The 16464-nt window shown below is 44.6% G+C and overlaps 1 protein-coding gene across 1 annotated transcript in view; it reads left to right on the forward strand.

The window, feature by feature from the left end:
* Positions 1-16464, forward strand: part of SLC9A9 (solute carrier family 9 member A9) — a 556059-nt gene that overhangs the window by 435822 nt on the left and 103773 nt on the right. The window contains exon 13 of the mRNA XM_060100216.1: positions 11123-11171. Within this exon, the coding sequence (XP_059956199.1) occupies positions 11123-11171 (49 nt within the window). The remainder of the gene's footprint in view (positions 1-11122; positions 11172-16464) is intronic.

The following is a 16464-nucleotide window of genomic DNA, read 5'->3' on the forward strand; positions in this document are numbered from 1 at the left end:
TCAAATGCTTCATGTCCCCAAATTATGGAACCTCCCTTTCTCCCTTCACTTCATTGGCAGATATATTATCTTATCACTCCTCAAATCCAATGCCTCTGTGCGCTCTAAATCCAGTGTTCTGATAGAAGTGTAAACCATCCACCCAGTTACTGACCAAGGGACTCACTGTCACACCTCTGACATGATCCATCTTTCTTGGTTTAAAAACAAACAAGAAATGGGGAGGTGGGGTGCTTTTCTTGATTCTGAGCCCACATTGTCTACATTTGGGTAATCCCTGTGGTTCTGTCTGTCTCATGTAATGGATGTTAATCCAAACTGAAATTTTTCTACCTCTATTGCCACAGCCTTCATCCAGAAAATGTTCACCTCTCTCCAAGACTATGATAAATTCCTCTCCTGAGCCTCTTTCCTTAGCCTCTCTGTAGCCTTTCTTTTTTTTTTTTTTTTTTTTTTTTTTTTGCGGTACGCGGGCCTCTCACTGTTGTGGCCTCTCCCGTTGCGGAGCACAGGCTCCGGACGTGCAGGCTCAGTGGCCATGGCTCACGGGCCCGGCCGCTCCGCGGCATATGGGATCCTCCCAGACCGGGGCACGAACCCGTATCCCCTGCATCGGCAGGCGGACTCCCAACCACTGCGCCACCAGGGAAGCCCTGTAGCCTTTCTTAAATAAGATGTCCAAACTGTCTTCAAATACTGATTGTGATACACCCTTCTCCAGCTTCCGTGAACATTCCCAGTCCACTGATCTTGGCCTTGAAACACCCATTTTCCCTCCCTTATTCCTTGAATTTTACCATTTAGTCTCAACCTCCACTTCAGACAAGCAAATAGCTAAAACTCTTAAGGAGCAGGGGCTACTTTTCTTGAGCTGATACAAATGTAGGGGCTGACCTTGGGGGAAATATGGGAGGAAGTGATAAATTAGGAGATTGGGATTAACATATACACACTACTATATATAAAATAGATAGCTAAAAAGGACCTACTGTGTACCACAGGGAACACTACTCAATGTTCTGTAATAACCTATATGGGAAAAGAATCTGAAAAAGAATGGAGATATATATATTTTATATATGATTCACTTTGCTGTACACCTGAAACTAACATAATGTTGTAAGTCAACTATACTCCAATAAAAATTTTATAAAAAAAGAAAGAAAGAAAATCCACACATACGTCTCCCGTATATGGTTAATGGCAAGGGTGAACCATTCGGGTGTGCTGAGTTAAAAACTCAGAATCATCTCGGTAGTTTCCTCTCCTTCCCTCCACAGTCAGTCCATCATGTACCACCACCACCACCCCCTGCCCCTCCATGTACACGTCTCTCAAATCCATCTCTTCTCCACCACCAGTGTCTGAGCTTAGACTCTTGGCTGGACTCCTGCAGTCGTCTACTAAATGACTTCCATGCCTCCAGTTTCTTAATGTCACAATTTTGCCACCAGTTGTTTTTCTAGAACCTAAATCTAATTATTTCAACTCCTACTGCCTACAGGAAAACAGAACAAAACAAAAAACACTCTCATAAGCATAGCATTCAAGATCCTTTGTAATTTGGCCTCAAATTACTTTCTGATCTCACCCAGAGCAATTCTGCCCACCTCAACATGCATAGCCCTCCCAATCTACTGACACAATTATTTACCATGTCCTAAGTCTACTTCGTTCTTTTAAATTTCTAGCCCTTTTGCCCATGCTGTGCCTTCAGCCTGGAGTACGCTCTCCCAACCTCTCTTTCATTAAATCCTCATGTGGCGTGGGTCCCAGTCTATTGATAGTGATGCTCTGAGTTAGGAATGCCTGAGGCACTCACTCGCCCATATTCCTCGTTGAGAGACACCACAGACATTTCTTCCACTGGGGCCAATGTTTTGGCTGGACCAGCCCTTGTGGTTTTTGTTATGATTGCATGACACACTTCCAAAAACCATCAGGGAACTTTCAGGAACAAGTTTCATTGCTCAAAGGGTGTACTAAGCACCCCTGAGGCCACACAACAAGGTCATGGGGGTGGCGGGGGGGAGAGAGAGAATGGACCTGGGGCTCTGCCTTTATTAGGTCTGAGGGTGGGGTGTCTAGGTTTTTGGGTGCTTACTCTTTATTGGCTAATTTAAAGCATAGGAGTATGGGAAAGTAGAGCCTGGGTCCCTCAAGCAGTCAGTCATCTGGGTTACCCAGGGCTTTCTGAAAGAGGGAACTTTATGGGTGGGGCAGGTTAATTCCTAGTCTGGAATTGTTATGCTAGGAACTGTATCATATAGCAGGCAATGTGTTTATAGAAGATGGATGTCTTTAGAAATGGATGCCTCGGCAATCAAATCTTAATGTCAAGCACATACACTATACTCCCCTTTTAATACCCAGCTCCTCTTTGTTTTTAGGGTTTTTGTTGTTGTTGTTTTAACTTGATGAAGCTATTTAAATTTTAATATTATTCTAAACTCCAACTAATATTCAATTAGTTAGTTGAATTACACTCCTCTTCAATTTATATTGCAGTGTAAAAAGAATGAAAGTTCATTAACCTGGCTGTGGAATATGGTTTGGGGATGAATTTTTTTTTTTTTAACCCAGCTCCTCTTTGAAATGTGCCCAATTCCCTCCACAACCCATCTTGGTTGGGCTCTTTGTTTGTGTGTTCCAATAATTATGTGTACAATGCCTACCTCACTGTACTCTAGTTCTTTGCTTCCAATGTCTGTCTTTGCCGTTAGATCTGGAGTCATTGATGGCAGGAATCCTGTCATTGATCTTTATAGCTTAGCATCTATCATTTATAGACAATCTACTCTTGGCTTTAACCTATTTACCACTCAATTTAGGGTACATCAGTGTCTTGCTAATAACACCAAGAATATCAGTTAATGTTTCATGAGTGTTTCCTAAGTGGCAGCCAATATTTTACACACTTTATGTGTATTAACTCATTTTATCCTTATAATAACCCCTACATTCATATATACATATCCCCATTTACAATTGAGAAAGCTGAGGTTTAGACAGATTAAGTAGTTTTTCCCAAAGTGACAAGTGCAGTAAACCATAGAAGTGAGATTTGAACCCATACAGCCTGGCTGCAGGCTCCTAACTCATCTAACTACGGTGCCACGCCGAAACTACAAAATGAACTGAGGTGAGTCTTTCCAATTACGTTAGTCCATTTTCTTAATTCCCCAAAATAAATTTAAAATATTTGAGTGATTATATTAGATTGATTTGGGTCATACACAAGCCCCACTAATCTTTATTCAAATAATATAGGGTGAAAATCGGGTGAAGTACCGAATTTGGGCCCCTGTGGGATGTTCTCATGGCTACACAATAGTCCGCAAACCTCAGCGAGTGTCTTTCAGACTCCTCCATTGTCCTGCTGTATTTATTACATTCAATATCCAGTCGCTCTTCCCTTACTGAAAATGTCATTTTTTACATTTAGCCATCAAATACAGTTCTTAGAGGAAATGGTTTCTCCTCCCTCACCACCTGGCCCCTGCCAGTGGGAGGAGGGGGGTGGGTCAAAAAGAACCAAACTGAACGTAAGACTATTGGAATTCACACAATGAGACTAAGCCCTGGTAATATTTCACTGCCTTTCCGGAGGTGCTAAGTGATAAGGATCAGAATGGACTTTGTTGGCTCTAATGGGAAAAGTGAGCCTTTTGTTCGTTACTTACCTTGCTTCCACTCTATGAAAAAACCCAACTTTGGAGCATTCTTTTTGCCGTGGTTGGTTATGGGAGCATCCTGAGACTTTAATATGTCTAATAAAACTCACCAAAGAATGGAGGTGCCATGGGAGGGGAGGTGCATGATGGTGCACAGAGTTTTGTTTGGTTCTGAAAATGGCGCTGGCTGCTCGCCATAAATGAGGAATCCAGAGTGAGACATTGGAGGGCACAGCTGGGAATATGTGCAAAGATCATTTTCATTTTCATCTGAATACCACAGAGGAGGCCCTCGACATGTTTAAAATTAAAAGGTACATCAAAAATGCAAAACATGGTATAAAATTTTAACCAGACTCTTTAATTGCTTTTTAATCCTCTACTGGCTCTTCAATTCTCTATATTTTTAGAGATTTTCCTGGGCTGTGCGGTTGTTCCTCCACCCACCCTTGGCTTCCCTTTCTAAAGTTGCATGCACCTTTGTGGTTATTTATCCACCACCTGTACCTATTCTTTATAGTAAGATACTGTTTCCTTTGCCCCTGCCTTCTCTTTGCTCTCTTTCTGCTCAGTTCTACACTTTCCTTCCTTCCCCTTGCTCTCTAGACACCTTCCTTTCCTTCTTTGTTGCCCTCTTACCTGCCTAGCCTACCAGTAAATTGTAAATGAATTCCAATCTAGGAAGCTTGGCCCTCTGTAAATAGAAATGATGTTTTACTGTGAAACTGGAAATTCCTGCTGTGCACTGGCCACTCCCTATGGCTCAGCTGTAACTGTTAGTTTATACCCAAGAGTTGCCCAGTGCAGAACCAGGGACTAGAAGGGTTGAGCAGTGAGCATGGCAGTACTGAGTTCTGGGCCCATTGATTTAAAAAAAAGTACAGATAATAATTAAAATAATAACATGGACAATAGCTGCTAACGTGTCTTGAGAGCTCAGTGGGTACCAGGCCCTAAGCTAACACTTTACAAGTATTTTCTCATTTAATCCTCACCACAACTATAGGAAGTAGGTTCTGTCATTATCCCCACTGTACTAACAAGGAAACCAAGGCAGTGAGTGATGCAGGTCACACAGTAGTGACAGGCTCTTCACAGCGGGGTTTCACTCACCCCTCAACAACCACAGGGTGATCTTGAGTCCTGGGATTTCAGCCAGGGCTGGCATATCCTGAAGAGCACTGGCTAGCCCCACTCGGCTGGCTGGCACCAAAGAGATGAACGCAGGGTGGGCCAGGGGCACAGCAGGACAATCACAGACACACTGGAAGGGGTTCTGTTGGGAAGCAGAGAATGAAGTCGAAGGTGTATGGCTACTTGCCATCCAAGTCAGTGAACACTTTAAGTGATGGGGCATCTGAACCAAGTTAGGGCAACAAAATGGATGGTCCATGGTGGTGATCAGAAGAGGAAGGGCAGGAGAGGGAAGTTCAGGAAAGGAGGCGGGGCATCACAGATGGCCAGTGATGGCCAGCATGGCCCAACCACCACCTAGAGTTTGGAGAGAGGGGATTCAGTCAATGGAAGAGGCACTGATCCAGGCAGGACCAGAGCTCAGGGGCCCAATTGGGTACTGAGGCTCAGAGACAAGGACAGGTCCATTTACCAGCCCTGGAACACTGCGTCTAGATCAGATGAGCAGAAAGGGTGGTACGAGGCTGTGGGAAAGGTGCTGAAGAGCCTTCGATAACACCTAAGGAGGGTGCACTTCATCCCATACACCTGTGATCTCACCTTGGGAGCTGCTGTATGCATACACCTGTGGTGCCACATGCCAGGGTTCATTGTGTCTTCTTTCTAATAATCTCTCAAGAACCCACAGTGTGTAAATGATCTCTTATGCATAAAAGTGAGTGGATTCAAGGTTAACCCTTTAGGGGGTTACTTTCACACTCTGACTTGCTTTCTTGAAGAGGAGAATAAGAGATACAGGCGCAGCTGGCGTGTTTGCTTAACCCTGGGGATGCTGTGTGAATGTGCCACGCATGCTGAGGCCAGTTTATACATCACAATGGAGAAAAGGCAGAAAATTGCCCTCAGAGGAGGGGAGTCGGTATGTGGGTGTGCAGGTTGTGGCAGGAGACTACTGTGTTTTCTTGTAAGCCCTTCTGTAATGTTTCAATTGTATTATTTTGTTACGTATGTGTGTGTGTATTATAAACTTGAAAAGAAAAACATGTACTAAAAAGACTCTCAGGCTATCGGTCCCACACTAAATTAAAAAGTAGGGGGTGAAAATCCAAAACTGGGCAGAAGACCTAAACAGACATTTCTCCAAAGAAGATATACAGTCTGCCAACAAACACATGAAAGGGTGCTCAACATCACTAATCATTAGAGAAATGCAAATCAAAACTACAATGAGGTATCACCTCATACCAGTCAAAATGGCCATAATCAACAAATCTAGAAACGGGGCCTCCCTGCTGACGCAGTGGTTGAGAGTCCGCCTGCCAATGCAGGGGACACGGGTTTATGCCCCAGTCCGGGAAGATCCCACATGCCGCGGAGCGGCTAGGCCCTTGAGCCATGGCCGCTGAGCCTGCGCTCCACAACGGGAGAGGCCACAACAGTGAGAGGCCCGCGTACCGCAAAAAAAAAAAAAAAAAAAAAACGAGTCGTGTACCACAACATTCATTGCAGCTCTATTTACAATAGCCCGGACATGGAAGCAACATAAGTGTCCATCAACAGATGAATGGATAAAGAAGATGTGGCACATATATACAGTGGAATATTACTCAGCCATAAAAAGAAACGAAATTGAGTTATTTGCAGTGAGGTGAATGGACCTAGAGTCTGTCATACAGAGTGAAGTAAGTCAGAAAGAGAAAAACAAATACCATATGGTAACACATGTATATGGAATCTAAAAAAAAAAAAGGTTCTGAAGAACCTAGGGGCAGGACAGAAATAAAGACACAGACATAAAGAATGGACCTGAGGACATGGGGAGGGGGAAGGGTAAGCTGGGACAAAATGAGAGAGTGGCATGGACATATATACACTACCAAATGTAAAATAGATAGCTAGTGGGAAGCAGCCGCATAGCACAGGGAGATCAGCTCGGTGCTTTGTGACCACCTAGAGGGGTGGGATAGGGAGGGTGGGAGGGAGGGAGACGCAAGAGAGAAGAGATATGGGGACATATGTCCATGTATAACTGATTCACTTTGTTATACAGCAGAAACTAACACACCATTGTAAAGCAATTATACTCCAATAAAGATGTTAAAAAAAAAAGTAGGGGGCAAGCATAGAGACAATATTCTAACATATTGTTGCAGGTAGAAAATCAAGGCAATCTAAATGGCAGATACAAGAATTTCAAAAAGAAAAAGAATAGTAGCCAGGGACCGTTTAATATGGGCATAAAGAGGTTCACATACCTCTTGGAAATCATTATAACAAGTGAGTGTTAGATTTTATGGGGCCAGTGGCGATACTGAAACCTCCAGTAAAGTTCCGAGTAGCCCCATCACACTCAGTTTAAGGAAGCAGGGGGCCAGGTAATATATTTTAGCAAGATTGCTATGAAAAAGAGGCAAAATCATAAGGGAAAGAAGGCATCATTCTTAGGTGCCTTTCCTTCATAGCACCTCAATTATAATAGCATAGAGAACAAATGTATGGATACCAAGGGGTTAAGGGAGGAAGGGGGGGTGGGAGGAGTTGGGAGATTGGGATTGACACATATACACTATTGATACTATGTATAAAGTAGAGATCTAATGAGAACCTACTGTACAGCACAGGGAACTCTACTTAATGCACTTTGGTGACTTAAATGGGAAGGAACTCCAAAAGGGAGGGGATATATGTATATGTATGGCTGATTCACTTTGCTGTACAGTAGAAACTAACACAACATTGTAAAGCAACTATACTCCAATAAAAATTAATTAAAAAAATAAAACCAAAAAAATTATAAGAAACTTTTCAGAGTTTTCTAATTTAACGTACCTAACCGTTATGCCCTGTGAGGGCAGGGACCACATCTGCTTTGTTCCCCACCTCTGCCCCAGGAGGGAATAACTCACACGAAGTCTCTCTTTCCTCAAGCCTCTTGAGATGTTTAGTCTGCTCTAGGCAAGAGGGCTGCAGGCCTGGCCCCAGGAGCAGACCCTGAGCTTCCCTGAAACTGGAGGAGGGAGATGTATTCTTGCTCTGAGGAAAACAGCCAATCTCTCGGGCCCCTGAGATGCTTTTCACCGAGTCCCACATAAAACTGAAGCACTTAATCCACTGCTATCATTCCTCCGCTCCATCTGGCTTCTAGAATAATTGAAACTAGAAATGTCTGCTGTGACTGCTGCTGGGGAGGAAGGTCTCACTGCTGCCTCAGACTTTAAATGTTGGGTTTCTTGTGAAATTTGATTTCTCTTCTCTCCAGTTTTCTAGACAGAGCAAAAAAAAAAAAAAGGCCCTAAACAAATGCAGCAGGAGGAACTTCAGGACCCTCAGTTCAATTCACAGCCTGCATGGGTGCCTGTAGCTCCTGCTGTTGGGAAAGGGGTTAGGGCTCAGTATTAAAGGCTCCTAGGGGCCCCCAGCATCCGCCAGAGAGCTCAGATCCACCAGAGGCTTGAAGGTGGCCCAGCCCCACAAGAAAGGGGGCCAGGGTGCCTCCAACTGGGACCCCACTATTCATAGAGGTTGGACTCAGGCCACCCATACCCCAAGGTCACTGTCTAGACCCACCTTGAGAGGCTGGGCCTTAACTCCCCTCCATTCTCTCTCCCCTACCTTTTCCCTCCCCCCTCTTCTTCTCTGTCCTCCCACCCTCCCCCCTTCAACTCTCCCAGTCTTCTCTCCCCCCGCCTCTCCTGCCTCCCCCATCCCTACACTGCCCCCTCACCCTCTCTCTTCTCTTTCCTACCCCCTCCTCCCTTCTCCTTCCTGACCCCCTTTCCCCCCTCCTCCCTCTTCCTGTCCTTCTCTCCCTCCAACTTCAACGAAATAGATCAAATAGCTGTTTCTGCTCTAAGAAAATCAAAGGTTAGTCCCCACCAGAGGCTCTTTCTAGTTACCTGAAGGCCAAAAGGTTCAGCACACAATAAATAGCCACCCATTTCACCCTCTGGGTTAGAGAAAAGGGGCTATTCATGCCCAGAGGACACTAGTTTTTGAAGAATCAGAGGGTTTTTTTTTTTCTTTTTTGCGGTACACGGGCCTCTCACTGTTGTGGCCTCTCCCGCTGCGGAGCACAGGCTCCGGACGCGCAGGCTCAGCGGCCATGGCTCACGGGCCCAGCCGCTCCGTGGCATGTGGGATCTTCCCGGACCGGGGCACGAACCAGTGTCCCCTGCATCGGCAGGTGGACTCTCAACCACTGTGCCACCAGCGAAGCCCCAAATCAGAGGTATTTTAAACAAGCCACCTCTCCACCGTGGCTTTCCTTTCACAGACTAACACATCTGCAGGCCTGGTAGCTTCTAACCTGCCTCCCCTCCCCCCATCTAGGGACCAGAGCAAGGGCACTGCAGAAGTGTTTACAGGGGCCGGAGTGGAAGGAAAGACTCTAAAGCTCTAGAAATTGTGACATTCTCAGGAAAGGCTCTGGCAGAGCCCCAGCCAGGTGGCTGAGGCCCTGAGCTGCACCCCCATGCCGCCCACCACAGGCAGAGGCCCACTCTCCAGAGCAGAGGAAGTGCAAGCTCCAGGCCCTCACATGCTCCGGCCCTTCCAAGGCCCTGGGAAGAGCCCTAGCATTGTGTTCCCATGGTCCTGTGTTTTCGTAAGATTTCCAAAAGGAATATATTTTAACCACTGTTGGGTTTGATCACTGTTTCTTTGTACTACAGTTTCCCCTCCGTCATACTTCTCGCCTGGTCAGATGGCTCTGGAGTGGCCCTGGGCAGCTGTGGGGTCCGACCAAGGGGAAGCTGAATTGGGAGCACATTTAGTTTGTATTTAGTGGGACGAGGCTGTGTGGTCTGCAGCCACTTCTGTGCAAAGGGCAAGTCACTGCTGGCCAGCCTCCTGCAGCGACAGCTTACAGGAAGGGTGTCACGAGGCTGGATGGAAGATGAACATGTCCTATGGCGCCTGGCTTCACAAGTCTGGGGGTAGTGGAGGAAAAACAAGGCTTCAAATGCACTGAGCCAGAAGTTAGTCTGTGGGAAAGTCTTCCAGTCATGAGATGTGTACAATTCAAAGTGGAGGATTCTGTTCTCATTGATGCCCTGTCAGAACGGAAATTCAGGAATACGTGCATCCAGTGATGCAGCATATACACTGATAAGCGTACTGGGTATTGTTGATGAGAATTGCATGCAGTGAAATTTATCAGAAATCTTGTCTTTTCGGGGTATAAGCCTTTAGCAGTACTGCACACAGCAAGCGTGTCTGTGTGTGTAAGGAACCATGTTTTAATGCCTCGCAATTATTAATAATTGTGATGATGCTTGCTAGAGGAGACACTACCTTGTCCTCCTATTCTCTCTCTCTCTTTTTTTTTTTTTTTTTTTTGCGGTACGCAGGCCTCTCACTGTTGTGGCCTCTTCCGTTGCGGAGCACAGGCTCCGGACGCGCAGGCTCAGCGGCCATGACTCACGGGCCCAGCCGCTCCGCGGCATGTGGGATCTTCCCGGACCGGGGCACGAACCCGTGTCCCCTGCATTGGCAGGCAGACTCTCAACCACTGCGCCACCAGGGAAGCCCCCTCCTATTCTCTCTTATACAAAATCATTATATCATATAAAGAGAGTAACAAAGTATGCAGGCAAAACTTAGGAGGAAGAAGTTATTTTAGAGGTATGTCAGGCAGTAAATTAATTAGAATATTATGTATTTTATAGATGTTGAGATGTCTGTTGCATTTGCCAGATTTTAAAATTATGAAATGTGTTATCATTTATTTTCTCTTTCTCTTTTAAAAGTCACTTTCATCCCTAATTTTGTATTTGTATTTTTGTATTAATTTGCTTAAAGAGAGCCCCCCAAATTGTATAAGTCTCAGGCCCCACAAACCTGGATCCTCCCTACTGCCAGCCTCCATGAGCATCTGGACAAAGGATCTGTTTTTCCTCTGTCCTGGGGAGCCCGCTCCAGCCTGGGCCACCACATTCCCAGAGCAGTTTTGTCAGTGAGTCCTGCAGGAAGAACAGGTGGCCTTCCTTCTAGGATCCCTGTTTTGGGGGCCATGGAGGTCTTTTCCTGAGCACTCCTGTCTCAGGTTCTCAGGCTTCTGCTCTTGCTGGGAAAGACAGCAGCAGGGAACAGCTGTTGGTGCCCGATCTCACCAGCTGTGCAGAGGCTCAGCTGTACAAGTTCTCCTCTTGCCATAAATCTATTTGAAGTTCTTTTGATTCAGGGAGAGGTAGGAGGGTTTTCTGCCAAACCTTTCCTCTGATTCATATTGTCTTTGGTTCAGGTGATCTGACCCAAGAGACTGTCTCATCTCATCTGCAGCAAGGCCCTTACCAGTTCTCTGTTCTCTTTAACAGGGTTGGTGTGGACCTGGATGAAGATCAAAAGGAGCCCTCTTCACACCAGGTAAGTCAAAGAAGCAGATGCGTAGAGTACAGCGATATGAGATCTTCTGTTCCGTAGCCAGTAGGCTCATTCTAAAGGGGGCTGGCCCCACAGATAAAATAAATCAGATGGGGCTTCCCTGGTGGCGCAGTGGTTGAGAGTCCGCCTGCCGATGCAGGGGACACGGGTTCGTGCCCCGGTCCGGGAAGATCCCACATGCCGCGGAGTGGCTGGGCCCGTGAGCCATGGCCGCTGAGCCTGCGCGTCCGGAGCCTGTGCTCCGCAACGGGAGAGGCCACAACAGTGAGAGGCCCACGTACTGCAAAAAAAATAATAATAATAAATCAGATGACTATAAAATACGCAGGAATTCAGGGTGTAGATAACCTTTGTGTAACCTCTAGAGTGCTTAGAACTAGCATACACTCGTGCCTTCTTTGTGGCTGCAGGAAGCCTGGAAACTGCAGTGTACGAGCAAGAGCACAGCTCTTGGAATCAGGCAGCCTGGAGTACAAATGCCTGCCCAGCAACTTGCTAGCACCGTCATCTCAGTGAAATTTACTTGATGCATGTTCGATGCATGTTGGGCACACATCAGATGGGCCTGCTTCTCCTGCATGACTTCTCATTTATCAGGTCCAGGTATACAGAAATACAGAAACATTGAAAATCTGCAAAAGCACAGCCTGAAAATCCTTAGGGAAAATTATTCAGAACAACGTGCTATCGCCTTGAGTAAGGGAAGTTTAGTCTCCGCAAACTCTGGACTTGAATCTAACATCAGAGTAAAACCTGTCATTGGCAATTTTGCTTTAGTCATTTTTAACTCAGTACTTAAAGCAAACAGTTGTGTAGAAATGTTGCACCTCTTGCTGAAATTGCAGGTAGACAGACATGATAGAATAACATCTTAAATAAGCGGTGCTGCTTAATGAACTGTGTCCTGACCATATTTGGATCTGAAGAGGATCCATCTCTCTTTTATTTCGTGGGTTTTTTTCTTTCCTACAGTCCCATCAATGAGGCACAGCTGGTTAGTGCCACCAGGCACGATGCTGCTGCTTTCCTGGTTCATGTAAAGAGGGGGAAGGATCCTATGCTCTACACAAAGGGCTGGAAAATGAAGTTGGCAATGATCCTGGCTCATATGTACTTTGAATTTTTTTGTCACATGTGTTCCAAACCCATGCTGGTGCTGTTTTCACAGACTTTATTGACCAGGAAAGACACTTAACTGCAGGACTGAGCCCAGCAGGGTGTCAGCGTACTGGGATTAGGGCCAGAGTGGTGCCCTTCAAAAGGGGATCAAAGCCTGTCCATCTCCTTACACTGGTGGGCTGTAATGAGTCCTTAGGAAGGGCTGGTACAGATTTTCACAAGCATTTTATCTCATATAGATCAACTAATCCATTCTCCTACTTTCACGTAGAGCTTTTATTTAAATTTGTCCTTCTCATATCTTTTTCTGTAAAAGAAAAGTGATAGAATAAGAAAATTCATCAAAGAAAATTCTTCATCTTCCTCTAACTGCCTAATATTTTACAATTACATATAATTATTGGTAAGGTTACCTGCTAGCTTAACTTTTTTCTTTTGTAATTTAAATGTATTTTATTTTAGCTCATTCATACCATTGTCAATTTAGTAATTACTCTTACCTGAAGATACTTACACCAGTAGAAAGTATTTTTTTTTTTGTTGTTATTAGAGAAATGAGATAGTACAACATAGTACAGTGAAAACTACGTGGTATTTGGATCTTGGGCAAGTTTTTTACATCTTTGAATTGCAATTTTCCTAACTGTAAAACGTGAATGATAATAATGTCTACTTCTCCAGGTTGTTAGAATTATATTTATGGGGCCTCCCTGGTGGCGCAAGTGGTTGAGAGTCCGCCTGCCGATGCAGGGGATACGGGTTCGTGCCCCGGTCTGGGAGGATCCCATATGCCGCGGAGCGGCTGGGCCCGTGAGCCATGGCCGCTGAGCCTGCGCGTCCGGAGCCTGCGCGTCCGGAGCCTGTGCTCCGCAACGGGGGAGGCCACAACAGTGAGAGGCCCGCATACCGCAAAAAAAAAAAAAGAATTATATTTATGAAAACTACCTAACTTAATTAATTTCATTAAAACCATCTTATCTCATGAAGGATTTGATGAAGCAGCTTACACCACCACATATGATAAAATAATAGTAAAATATTTTTTAAGAACTTTAAAACTCAGTTAAAAAAATTAATGAAAGCAGGAACAAAACCAGAGGAGTAAAAAGAATCATGAGTAAGCAGATCATAAGGTCCTATGTACTTGCTAAAATTGAACCACAAGTAAGCTTTCTGGTAACCAAAGGGGGGGAAAAAGGAAATGATAACCAGTAATATACTAAATTACTATAATTAGAGGGGAAAATTATACTCTGTCCTCAAGCTGTACAGAGGTTCACAGGCCACAATTTCTCACTTGGGGCTTCCTGTAGAGGACACATAAAGAGTTATCTAACTAACCTTGGTATAATTTACATGGTTCCTACTGATCTTCTGCTGCTATTGTTTTTAAAAAGTGTCCTGGAAGTGTTCTTATTCATGATGGTTGACTACCGAGGTAACTACGTTTCAGAAAAAGGTTTTTTCCACCCTTGGAATAATTCTTATGTTCACTGTCAAGTACAGGAAATGGTGGGCTCAGGCCAGAAGTAACAAACCGCAGCGTCCATGCAGCTGCCACTTGACCTGGACAGAGGGGGTTTTTTGGTACTTTCCAAACTACGTGTCAAGAAGCTGTCGGCCCTCATTTTGCCTGACAACTCTTCGCTTATTATCACCATCTGTTGCTCTGACTACAGACCAGAAACCTAATTCTTAGGAGGATTGCATTTTTCCACTCAGCTTGCACTTATTAAATTGGTCTTGCATTAACAAATAGGATAATCTTTGCACTGGTCAACTTCTGAAAAACAGACTTTACTCTTACTTGCCCAAAGCTAAAACTTTCAGATAATTGTGGCAATTACTGATCATATACTCTCAAAATCAATAATAAGCATATGTAATATGTACTTTTTTTTTTTTTTTCTTTTTTGCGGTACGTGGGTCTCTCACTGTTGTGGCCTCTCCCGTTGCGGAGCACAGGCTCCGGACGCGCAGGCTCAGTGGCCATGGCTCACAGGCCCAGCCGCTCCACAGGATCTTCCCGGACCGGGGCACAAACCCGTGTCCCCTGCATCGGCAGGCGGAGTCTCAACCACTGCGCCACCAGGGAAGCCCGACATGTACATATTTTTGAAGGAATTTCCTTTTTCTCTGTTTCTGGAGAATAAAATAACCTTTGGGAAATATGAACTTGTGGCTGTGACTAACCAGCAATGTCACAATTTTCCTTTTTGCCTCGTAATACCTTGAAAGTGTGAATGGTGTTACACTCTTACTCATACCAGACCCAGAAGCTTTAAAAAGAATGTTCCACAAGCAAGTATTAAACTTTAAATATATAGTCTATGCAAATGTGCCGCTTTGAGAAATGGAAAATATCGCAGTTGTGATTTTATGTCTCTTAAATGTAAAAAAAAAAAAAAAGACCAAAACCCTCAGACAAAATTCCACCACCCCACCCTCGCCCTAACAAGAAGTTGTCCTTGTAATTGATTCTGTGTCCTTGGCAGCCCAGCATTACAAAGAAGCTGAGACTTGCTGGAGCACCACGCCCACCTTAATCTTTCAGTAGAAAATTCCCGCTACCCGAGAAGGGCTGCCACGATTGCTTCTCTTTTTCCCTTTTTGCCCTTTTTCATGATCATCCTAATATTTGTGGAGTACTGACTCCTGTTGTTAACACTGTTCTAAGCACTTTATCTGTGTTAACTCATTTATCTTCCAAGATAAACCTATGAGTGGGTACTGTTATTGTGCTTATATTTTAAATAAGGAAACTGTATGCAGAGAAGTTAAATAACGTACCAAAGGACATGTAGTGAAATTCGAACCCAGACAATCTGGTTCTAGAACTTCCACTCTTAATTGGTGTGCGTGCGTCTATTCATTCATTCATTTATTCATTCATACAACCCACCCATGTCAGACACGAATCTAAGTGTGAGGAGGATGCAGCAGTTACCAATTCAAAGTCTTCACCCTCACAGAGCTTACGCTCTAATGGGGGACACTGGGAACAAAAAGGTAAACAGCTACATACTATATGTTTAGAGAATGGGAACAGCAGAGCAGGTACAAGGATGGAGAACAATGGAGGAGAGGCTATGGCTGGCCAGGGCAGGCCTCTCTGAAGAAGTGGCATTTGATCAGAGTCCTGAACGATGTGCAGAAGTGAGATGTGTATGTGGGCTCTGGGGGGAAACAGTCCAGCCAGAGGGAACTGCAAGGATGAAGGCCCTGGCCTCACAGCGGGTTATGGTGCGCTCCACACACAGCAAGAAGGCCAGTGTGGCTGGAGCCCAGTGAGCAAGGTGGGAGCCAGTGCAGGTGGATTAGGAGAGACCAAGAGGGGCCAGATCACTGGCCACAGTGGTGATTTTGATTTCATTCTATGTCTGATGGCAGCAAAAACTTGCAGGTTTGGAACTTAAAAGTAATGGAATCAACTTTTTTAAAAATTCATTTTTCTTCCAGCTCCGACTCTGCCAACTGTTACAGTGAGGCTAATTTTCATCTTTTCTAACATAATTTTATTTTGAACACTATGCTGGCTTCTCTATGTGCTCTCTTAATGCTAACTTCCACTTTTGTTTTTGCTTCGAGAAGTCCCTTCATTGAATTCTGGTTTTGGTTGTCATTTATGCTTGTGTGTAACCTGGGTGGATAAGTTCTGGTCACCACAGCTCAAGAAAGTCAAAGCAGAGCTGAGAAAGGTCCAGAGAAGGGCAGATTCAATGAGCAGAGGGAGATTAAAAGAATTACGATTTCTCCAGCAGAAAGACTAGCACTAAGAAGGGATACAACAAAGTGTCTGTAAAAATATGGAGGGTATGAGTCAGGTGAACAAAGACTTGTTTGCCAAATCCCAGAAAACCATAACTTAAAACACCCTTAAAACTGAAAGAGCTCATTTGGAGAAGAATAAAAGTATGTGTTCTTCTGCACAATTGATACTTAAATGCTGGAAATATAAGTAGGTTCAAGAGGGAAAGAGATTAGCAGATGGTAGGGTCATCTAGTCATTAAATAAAATTTAATTTTGCCTTGTGAATATTTTCTAGATATTGCTAACAAACCTATAGAAAATGGAATAAAGATTCCCACGTATATGTTCCTCAGATCGAACATTTATCAATATTTTTCCATACTATGTCCCCATGCTGTTGGAGCT

The sequence above is a fragment of the Mesoplodon densirostris genome, chromosome 5 (assembly GCF_025265405.1).
Source record: "Mesoplodon densirostris isolate mMesDen1 chromosome 5, mMesDen1 primary haplotype, whole genome shotgun sequence".
Classification (NCBI taxonomy): Eukaryota; Metazoa; Chordata; class Mammalia; order Artiodactyla; family Ziphiidae; genus Mesoplodon; species Mesoplodon densirostris.